This window comes from Myxine glutinosa, chromosome 7 (genome assembly GCF_964187855.1).
Source record: "Myxine glutinosa chromosome 7, kmMyxGlut1.1, whole genome shotgun sequence".
NCBI classification, from domain to species: Eukaryota; Metazoa; Chordata; class Myxini; order Myxiniformes; family Myxinidae; genus Myxine; species Myxine glutinosa.
Window position 1 is genome coordinate 21,480,806 of NC_136267.1, and position 10,458 is coordinate 21,491,263.

General features: G+C 45.4%; 1 protein-coding gene across 1 annotated transcript; it reads right to left on the reverse strand.

The window, feature by feature from the left end:
- Positions 1-2,922: 2,922 nt before the first annotated feature.
- On the reverse strand, positions 2,923-8,120 carry LOC137431039 (uncharacterized). The gene is made up of 2 exons (XM_068121908.2): positions 5,143-8,120; positions 2,923-5,022 (listed from the first exon to the last, which is right to left on the reverse strand). The coding sequence occupies exons 1-2, from the start codon at positions 5,503-5,505 to the stop codon at positions 4,477-4,479; spliced, it is 909 nt and encodes a 302-aa protein (XP_067978009.1). The 5' UTR covers positions 5,506-8,120; the 3' UTR covers positions 2,923-4,476.
- Between the last annotated feature and the right edge of the window lie 2,338 nt (positions 8,121-10,458).

Below are 10,458 nucleotides of genomic sequence, written 5' to 3' on the forward strand. Positions count from 1 at the left end.
ACACCAGCTGAAAGGCTCATACAGGCAACTCCAAAGGGATACTCAACTTTATTGAAACAAGCAGAAACTGTCGAAAATGTTACTGTTGTGGAACGTATGAAGGAGGCTCAAAAGGAAGGAAAACTGAGGTACCACCAGAAGTGTAAAAATGATCTGTACAACAACTTTGTTGCAACCACCAAGAATTCAGCTCAAGCATCAAAGGCAGAGAAAGAGTCATCAAAGTTGAAGAGAAGACGCACTACTTGTGAGTTCAGTTCATCAACTGGCTGCAGTTCTAGAAGATCACAGTCAGTTGACCTCCTGTATAAGGATGTATGCATTCTTTGCAACCAACCAGCCCAGCTCTACAAAAATAATCCAGCACAAGCTAGAAAGAAATACAGAGTGCCAGATAATTTGACTGCAGATACACTGAAGGCAAGCTTGCTGAAGACAGCACGGAGTCGCGGGGATGACTGGGGCACTGAAGTCACTGGACGCCTGGAAGGGATCAACGACTTGGTAGCAGAAGAAACACTGTACCATTTGCGATGCAAACTTATGTTTGCGAGAGGTGACAGTTTGTCCAAGACTGATGAGGAAGGAAAAAGGAAGAGAGGACAGAGGAGTATTGATGAGGAGCGAGAGGCAGTTTTTATTGAATTCTGCGAATGGTTAGACTCAGAATTAGAGCATGGGGTAATGAACATGGACCAAGTCCATGAAAAGCTGCAGGAGTTTGATCAGTCACCAGAGAAGAGCCTTTCTTATTCAAAGCATTGGCTAAAGATAAAACTTCTAGAGAAATACGAAGACACCTTGTATTTCACAACACAGGAAAGGGCAGATGTACTCTGTCTCAAAGATGGCACAGACAATATTCTGCGAGCGCATCATGCTAATCTTGACCATGGAGATGAGAAGACTCGGATCATAAAGACGGCACTCAAGTTCATATCCAATGATATTGCCTTGATTGATTTAGGTCCAAAGTCATACCCCACCACACACAGTATGACTGACATCGATAGTCAGCTGACACTTGTTCCTGCAAGCCTTCAGATGTTCTTGAGACCGATTGTCAAGACAGACGAAAGAGTTGCCGTTTGGGGCAGAATTTTATTAAGGCCTGTCGACCTCGGTCTGGAGTATTGCCACACCAAATGGGGCTTGCCATACAACTTGATCATAGATTTGGGTCAAAATGGATGCTCAACAAGTTCCACCGGCTGGGATACACTGAGTCTTACACGGAGACACAAAACTACAAATACTGCTTCCTTAATAGTAGGAGTGGAGATGATGTTCCAGATACTTCTGGCACTCTTGACACCATTGTGGAGGAAACCGATGAACAGATCAATGATGAGGTTGCGGTTGATGCTGCGCTTGAGGATCAATCAGTGATGACAGCCAAAGTGCCAGTTGCCTGTATGAGCCTTTCAGCTGGTGTATCCGAGCGTGCACAGATGAAGCAATTGAGCACAGGTGGAGTAACGTCTTCATCCATATTGCTAGACTCCATGTCCTGCAAAGTAGAAAATGAGATATATTTAGAAATTATTTTTCCACAAAGGAGTGTCTGTGGTGAAATATAAATGTTAACAATCAACTCAGAATCATGAAAAACCCTTATTTGACCCCTCATAAGTTACTTAAGGGCCGATTAAAAAAAATAAAAATTCTCGAAAATAATTTTTCGGTACCCGAATTCAACAGCTTTTTTTCTGGGTTTCCCACGGGAGTTGAACTTCAACATTTTAACACATGTTATTACACACCTTTACAAACATATTGGTGAAGAAATTTTTTGGTAACAATTTAGTTAACAGATTTGTGAAATATCTCATAAAATGCCCTTACTAGAGGGTCTTTCTCTCTCTCTCTCACCACAGGCAGGTTGGTGGTCTTTCTGTCTTCTACCGACTCCTCTCCGGCCTTGATCCCCCAGGTCTGTCTGTGCTCTATCCCCCAAATATTCCTTCAGGACGCACAAGATCTGCAAGCAGACTTACGGAGGCTTACACTCTTCTGGTGAAACTGCAAAAATCAAGACTCTCTGCTCACCTTCACTCCTCTTTTCTCCCGCCTCTGGAACAAACTCCCACACACTCTTCATTCCCACTCCTCCCTCCAGGTCTTTAAAACAGATGGCCACCACCACCCCCATCCAAAACCTTAATCTTTTCTACCCCCGTTAAAACACCCCGAATCCACCTCCTTCAAATTCCATTTTCTTTCCCGAAAGTCCTTGTAGTGTCCATCTTGTTTATCCCATGCACCCCGCCCCAGCCCTCTCCCTTCCACAGATCTCCATATGACCCTGTTTTCTACTGTTGTTGTGCTTCCCTCTCTCCCCCTTTTGTTTCCCGCTCCCTTTATAATACGTTCTATGTGTTAGCTCTTATATGAGCCTCGACTTATTATACAAAAAGTGGTGTTGATTTGGCACAAACATGCGTGGACTGTATGGCGTCTTCCCGCGTTACACTTCCTTGTATATGTAATTGTAATATTAGTTAATTACTATCTGCATGAACAAAATTAAACTCCAGTAGAAAACACTATCTTTGGAACAATTAATTGCGACAATCTAGTCTCGTGTACATTTTAATTGGCTGGGGATGCAGACATTACCCACTGCAGCAGTAATTTCACACAAATATGACGTCATGAGGCTATCAGGTAATTGCTGTCCGTTGAGGTGTAGGAGAGCACTGTTTCAAATGGAGACTTTTAATTAAATGCCTTGACGTTTAACAGTGTGAATTTAGTGTTATATCAGGTGTACAACTTTTAAAGACGACTGTTATTTTATATCAGAAGTATACTGTAATTTATCTAAGACAGGTGTGCAACCTTTCAACCTGTGCATCATCGAGGTGTATTGTTCATACACTGCATTAGTAGTCTTTACTGAGCACCGCCATATACACAACATGAACATCCAGTTTCTATTTTAAAATTGGTGTTTGATAAAAACAGGTTTTTGTTTAACAACAAACTTTGTTATGCACAACGACATTTTTAACACCTTTTGGATACTAAGGGGTCCATGGAACACCTTGTCCGTCATAGTCTTGAGAAAAAAGGCATAGGGGTCTTGTCTCTTGCTTTGCGTTTCCGAGCATGATCAGTTGTTCCTAAGAGCCGCCATTTTGTCTGATCTTGATATGCCACTACCTGGAGAGCGCCAGCTGTAAATTTGATTGCAGAGATGACATAAAATGGTGTAAAATGTACGCGGCTCGAACAATTGGTTCACATTGTCTGTCTACAAATGTTAATTTATGATGGAGGAACAACTTAACTTCAACTGAATGTTACATGTAGAACACGAATGAATCTGAAAACGAAACTGTAGTTTCGCAGTACTTCGGCTTTGAATTTGTCCCGATTGCGCATGTGCGGAGAGCAGTGAGATTATGTTTTTTTTAGTCTGTCTGCGAATGATCTCACTCCTCTGTGAGCATGCACACTCGCAAAGAGATTCCGTACAATTTGCCAAATTGAGAGCCAACGTACTGTTAAACTGCAGGTTCGTGTCCTGATTGGTGTTCTACAGTGTTCACAATCAAGAATTCAATTGAAATTAAGTAGTCCCTCGATCATAGGCCGACATCTTATTAGTCTAGTTGGTAGAGGGGGTTAGCGTGCACCGCTGGAAATCAATTTCTAATGGGCGTTTTTATATCGGGAAAAATGTGTAGAAAACGATTTGCTATGTTAAAAAGTTGTCCGGATGTCCCACGTGCCATTTTTATGCAAATTAAGCCGCCATTATGGATAAATCTGTTATTCACCATATCTCTGCCAATATTACAGATAACTGAAAAAACAAGGTGTCTAGACCCATATTTTGAGGGTCAAAGATCATTATAAGACCAATCTTGAAGTGACCACAAGTGTCCTTGGCATGTAAAATATGTAAATTAGTGCCGCCATTACCGAAAAATCTATTTTTTACCATATCGCCGCCAATATTACAGATAACTGAACAAATAAGGTGTCTAGACCTACGTTTTGAGGGTCAACGATCATTATTAGACCAGTCTTGAAATGACCACATGTGTCCTTGGCATGTTAACATGGAAATTAAGAGTGCCAGAATTATCAAAAATTTGAATTGACGCTCTATCTCAACCGAAATTTCAGTGTTCTCCACTATCACATGCTTCACTCATCATCGCTTCCATCAAAACTGTCAAAGTCAAATTCGTCCTCTTCTCCCTCTGCCTCATCATCATCCTCTTCCTCTTCATGATCAATAGTGTCCAGGAGATCAACCAGTGACGTTGGTAGCACCGGGCCACATGACCACAACGGTTCCAACACTCCTTCGTCAGTCCTCACCCATCCCTGCCCCTGATCGTAGGGTTTAGGCTTTTCCAAAATGGGTATGTCAGCTCGTTTGTACAAGCAGACGCGGTGATTCACACGCTGGACATGCGGCTTCAAAGCGGACTGGCAGGGAGGAAGGCGAGCCAGGTCGACCTAAGACTTGGAAGTGAGTTTCTCGTTCACGCCTACCATCTTGCGGAGCAGCTTGGCTCGGACAACATCCACTGAAGAATCACGACTTTGGCCGTACATCAGGCAGGTGAATTGTTCCAACTGCTTCAGTACCAGAGGGTTTATGATCCAGTTATTCCCGAGTTGCCGGAACGCCTTATGAAACCTGGGGTTCTTCTCTAGCTTTTTCAGGGGCCCCACCTTCCCTTTCCCTTTGAAGGCACTGGTGCAGTCCTCTCTGCTGAACACATAGTACCCAAGAAGCGTGGCACAGTAGTCTTCTCCCAGAGATTCCGCGAGCTCGGAGAGGTTGACTAGTTGTCGATGTTTCCCTGATCCCGTATCCAGGTACACAGTCAGCTTGATGGCATGAGCGTGGTAGAGAAGAATCACGAAGATATCTGTGTCAGGGGTTCTGACCACAGCGTTCTTGTAACCAAGAGCAGCAGCGTGGTGGAGGTACAATACTACTCTCGTATCAGTCTCTTCCTGGTTGCTGTAGATAGTGGGAAGCTCACGAATCTCGACCTGAAACACAAAGGGACATTGAACTTGAAATTAGAGGTAGCAAATTGAAAGAGTGAAATCGGCCCGATATATAATTGATATACTGTAATCATATTAATAAAAATCTGGGGTTCAACTTACCTCACCATTCATTGAAACAAACTGATGAGCTCTCCCCTCCACGATCAGCACTGCCATCTCAGTTCTCTCCAGCCTTGAAGTTACCTGTTGACCACTCCATACCCGCAGCAGGAGCTGGCAGAGCTGCTTCTTATTGTCATCATATGCAAGGAACATCTTGAAGTCGTATGGCTTCCTGGTCGCTGTTCCAGCCAGAATGATCTTCTCCGAGCTGCGACGCCTCAGTCTCTCCTGGGCTTTGATAGATCCCGGATGATAACTGTCAGTCGAGAACAAGAAGTGCTTCGTGGCCACCATCTGATCGAGTATCTGGAGGCATATCTCACCACAGGTCGGGGGCAGGTTGGTGAGGACATGGAGCATAAGCCATGATGGCTTATGTCCACTTCTACCACAACTGTTACTCTGGAATGAGAAAGAGTAGGCCTAGTCACCAATAATAAGACGACCACAATAATAAACATTTTAAAATAACACTTTGTGAAATTACATGCGTTTCCATCAATAACCCTCAAACACCCTATGTTAACTTAACCTTGCCTTAACACTGCGCTGATCAGTGGTAGGTGGAGGTCACAACATCAGAGTGGTCATTGGCCTAATTATGCTGGCCAGATATCAACATGCTTTTCATCACAGTTCTTCTAATTGTGGCAATATACCACTTTAGAGGGTATGAAATAAAACCTGAAAGGAGTTCCAAGTCATGTAGTGTAGGCATACAATCAGATTGATTGAAGATTTACCTAGATACAGTCATGTGAGAAAGTAAGTACACCCCATGTAAAGTTTTGACTTTTTCCAACATATTTCAACATACAGCTATTTGATCTTCATCTCAACAATATGGATAGATAAAGGTGATAAAATATAACAAATATCATGAAACATTTACATTTTGTAGTCCATTGTATAATTTAAATAAACATAAATGCAAATTTCGCATGTGGAAAAAGTAAGTACACCCCTACATTTATCACTACTTCAAATACCTAAAATTAGAATCAGGTGCACCAGCTCAGGTGCAAATGATTAGAACATCGTTAGAGAGGATCTTGGAGGAACCTGTCTTATTTAAACCCCAGACATTTAGTTTGGTTTGCTCTTTGTTGTTGAAGTGTGCAGCGTCACCATGCCTTGATCAAAAGAGCTCTCTGAGGCCTTCAGAAAGAAGGTTATAGATGCCTACGAGTCTGGGCAGGGATTTAAAAAGATCTCCAAACAATAATTTGAAATCAATCATTCGACTGTCCGGAAGATCATCTACAAGTGGAGAAGATTCCAAACAACTGCCAACTTGTTCAGGCCAGGCCGCCCCAGCAAGTTCAGCCCGAGAGCAGACCGCAAGATGCTGAAAGAAGTCTCTAAGAATCACAGAATGTCATCAATGGACCTACAGGTAGCTCTTGCCACATTTGATGTCAAAGTGCACGAGTCTACCATTAGAAAGAGGCTGCACAAATTTGATCTACATGGGAGGTGTGCCAGGAGGAAACCTTTGCTGTCCAGAAAGAACATCAGGGCAAGACTAAAGTTTGCGAATGAACACCTAGGCAAAGACCAGCACTTCTGGAACAATGTGCTCTGGACAGATGAGTCAAAGATAGAGCTATTTGGCCACAGTACCAGAAGACATGTTTGGCGAAAACCAGACAGCATTTGACCACAAGAACCTGATACCAACTGTTACGTGGTCCTCCCGGTAACTACCTGGTCTTGGTGACCCCTGGACCGTGGGAGGACCCCGCCAGAAAGATATATGATCTATACGCTTTCGTAATGCAATCAATATGAAAGACACAAACCATTCAGGTCAATAAGCAACCCCACACCAAGGATCCGGATTAATTAATAATATATTCTCAATCCATCAACCAACAATCAACAATCCATCAACAATGTTACTAAGATGGCCATCTCATATATTTCCCCCCTTTCCCCACTCACGACCCCTCAATAGTCATTGTCCCTCACAATGTCTCTGGGCCCCTCCAGACCAAGGTGAAGGTCGACTTCTCCGCACACGGGTGGTTGAACGGACCCCTGGCTGACGTGCTCCAAACGTGCACGTCGCGTACCGGGAACAGCTGCTGCAGCGCACACCTCCTTGCAAAGCAAAGCGGGCAAAGCAAAGCGCTGCTCGCAAAGCACGCGAGGCCCAAGGTGCGACCCGTACACGCCCTCGGAGGCGTCGAGGCTAACAGTGCCGGACGCTTGGTTCCTTCCAGGAAGCCACGGCAACCTGACACGTAACAGGCAATCACCCCGCGCAGGTAACTCCTCTCGCCAGACGGGCTTTTCAAACTCAGCGTTCCCCACGCTAATCAATATCGACACCGCTCGCATCGGAGCTGGGCCAGGAAGAAGAAGATGGCCGCTTCTCCAGGACTTCGCCTTTTCTTCTTCCGGTTCACTATCCCGTTTCCGGTCTCCTGTTATCCGGAGCCTCCCTAACCATTTAACCACAACAACCTTTAATAGAATAAACATTAATAAGCAATGACATCTATCTATAATTCCAGTAATCTCTGTGTGTATGTTTGTATGTTTGTATGTTTGTATGTCTGTATGTCTGTGACCGCTGTTTCTCGACAACCACGGGTCCGATATACTTGAAACTTGCCAGGTATATTGCTGGGGACCCGAGGATGTGCCTTTTCAAGGTTTCATATTAATCGGAGAAGTAGTTACCGAGCTATGTCCAAAAAACGATTCAACCAATCAGAGAGCAGCGAGCTATCACGTGTGCCGAACGTGGCGAACAGACTCTGCCTCGGACGGCACATTTGAGAGCGTATTCATTTATTTCACGTTGGAAAACTATGTTGCCGTTAAACTATGTTTTAAAACTAATTAAAACTAATTTGCGATTCATCGTAACTGCGATTTGCGACCTTCCGGACAGTGAAGACTGCACTTCCGGCAGCCAATCACAGAACGCGTTATTGCGTAGGCGTGGCCGATGTGAGAGCGAGCCGAGCCGAGCGCGTGCGCCATTACGGTTCGTAATTCGATTTCTTCCGGAGAAAATAATAATTTCTCGATTTCTTATGCGCATTATTTCTCCCAATTCAGTCAGAGCGAAGGGCGGAAGCGAAGAGCGTTGTTTTTTTTGTTTACGGGCGTACGGGCGGGGTAGAGCGTACGGGTTGCGTTATTTTTTTTTTTTGGCAAGGAACGGGCACCCACGTACGGGCATGCCCTAGTGAATAGTAATTCCCCTAAATCCGGGATCCGTAACACTCCCCCCCTTCAATAAAGAAAGTTTGAACCCCGCGAAAACTTTCTGGGCCGGCCAACTTTGATAAACAAACCCGATACCCCAAATCATCAGTTCCCCCCGGGCACAATTATCGCATCTCAAAAATAAAGCAACAAACTTTCACCAAAACCCCCCAGAGATTCCAAGGTAATTCCCTCTAGACCAAGCGTCAACAACTTCTAGTTGCTCTTGGATGGAGGCCCAGCTGAGTACTCACTACATGGACGCCTTAAGGAATGTGGGGTTCACGGTTAGTCCATGCAGGAACGTTCCCTACCGGGACGCCTTTTAAGAACGTGGCGTTCACGGTTAGCCCGTGTAGGAGCCCAGGCTCGGCGGCTCCGCCGTATATAGAGTGCTTCAACTTCTCCGGACTCCTAACAGTTACGGTGGGACCCCTTGTTCCAGCAGTCACCTGACTGGCGGTCTCCTTCTCGGCCAGTCCTCTTCCAATCATTCTTTCGGGAGATGCCGTAACTCTGGGAGCCTCCATAGTAATATCGGCTGCTGCCAACACCAAAACTACCGCCAAGTGGTCCTCTTCTGTAGACCTCTCGACGCCTACGAAATGCCTTCCCTACTGTTATGGTCCGACCCTCCAAATCCTTACCATTCCAATTCTTCTCTGCCTCCCTGGCGTCTTTTGTGCTTGCAAACGTGACAAAGCCGAACCCTCTTGACCGTTGCATTTCCCTGTCTTTTACCACCCGCACGTCCACCAGCGGCCCATATCTGTTGAAGACAGAGGTCAGAACTTCTTCCTCTGTGTTGAAGTTCAGTCCCCCTACAAATAACTTGGCACTTTTGTCGCCATCCCAAGCTGGGGTGGTGTTATTTCCCCTGCGGTGCTCTTTACCCACCCTCGGGTTACCATAAATTTGCCCCCCGGCCAAATCATTCCCGATAATCACAGATACTCCCTCTACAGGAAGCGTGGCTTGTAAACCGACGGTGACCGGTCCTGACACCAAATCGGATTCCAAATGGATAACATGAAGTGGGGCACTAACACAGCCACCGATCCCTTGTAACCGAACCCTATCACCAGTTGCGGTACTCTTTGACAATGGCAAAATGCCTTCAAGCATTAAGGATTGATGGGCTCCTGTGTCCCTCAATACCCTAACAGGTCTTGGGTTAGTCAAGTCTCCCTCGAGTGAGACCAACTCCTCATAAATAAATGGTTGGTAACTCTTCTGTGGGCAATTTCTTACGCTTGCCATCGCATTCGGAGTTGTAATAGTCGGACTCCGCTCTGGGTTGTCCCTTTTCATGAGGTAACAACTGGACATCAAGTGTCCAGGTTTTTCGCAAAAGGCGCAAGTAGGCCCGGAGGAAAAACTCGTGGTCTGCCTCAGGCCCCCCGGGAAATAAGTCTGTCTTGGGCCCGTAGCCCCCTGATTTCGAACAGTTGGGGTATCAGAGTTGTCCCCATAATCCTCTCGAGGCCGCCGCCATGTATTGTCGTTCTCCGCACCGGGTGTTCCATAACTCCCCTGCTGAAGTCTAGGCGAGGAGCTAGGTTTGTGGACCCCTATCCGGTGTGTTAAGGCATAATCATCTGCCATGGTGGCTGCGTCCCACAACTTTGGTACTTTCTTTTCCTGCAGGTACACTTTGATGTCCTCGTGGACACACTGTTGGAATTCCTCCACCAGGATCAAGTCACGCAATGCTTCGAAGTCTTTCCCGACTCCTTTTGACTCACACCACCGATCAAACATGTTTTCTTTCACTCTAGCAAACTCCACATGGGTCTCACTCTCCCTCTTCCTGGCATTCCTGAATTTTTGCCGGTAAGCTTCAGGAACCAACTCATAGGCTTTGAGGATGTGCTTCTTCAATACCTCATAATCTGCACATTGGTCTATTGGTAGCGCCGAATAAATCTCTTGAGCTTTACCCACCAGCACACTTTGCACTAGTATGGTCCAGGCCTCCTCCGGCCAGTTTAACTGTCGAGCCACTTTCTCAAAGTGTGGAAAAAATTGAGTGACTTCCTTTTCACTGAAGGGTGGAACCAGCCTCACATGTCTGCCCACATTCCAGGTGTT

Excerpts from the sequence above, each read along its gene's own strand:
- LOC137431039 (XM_068121908.2), bottom strand. The coding sequence starts at position 5,505 with ATGCTCCATGTCCTCACCAACCTGCCCCCGACCTGTGGTGAGATATGC. Across the intron at positions 5,023-5,142 it reads TTGTTTCAATGAATGGTGAG|GTCGAGATTCGTGAGCTTCC; the intron begins GTAAGTTGAACC and ends TTTGTGTTTCAG.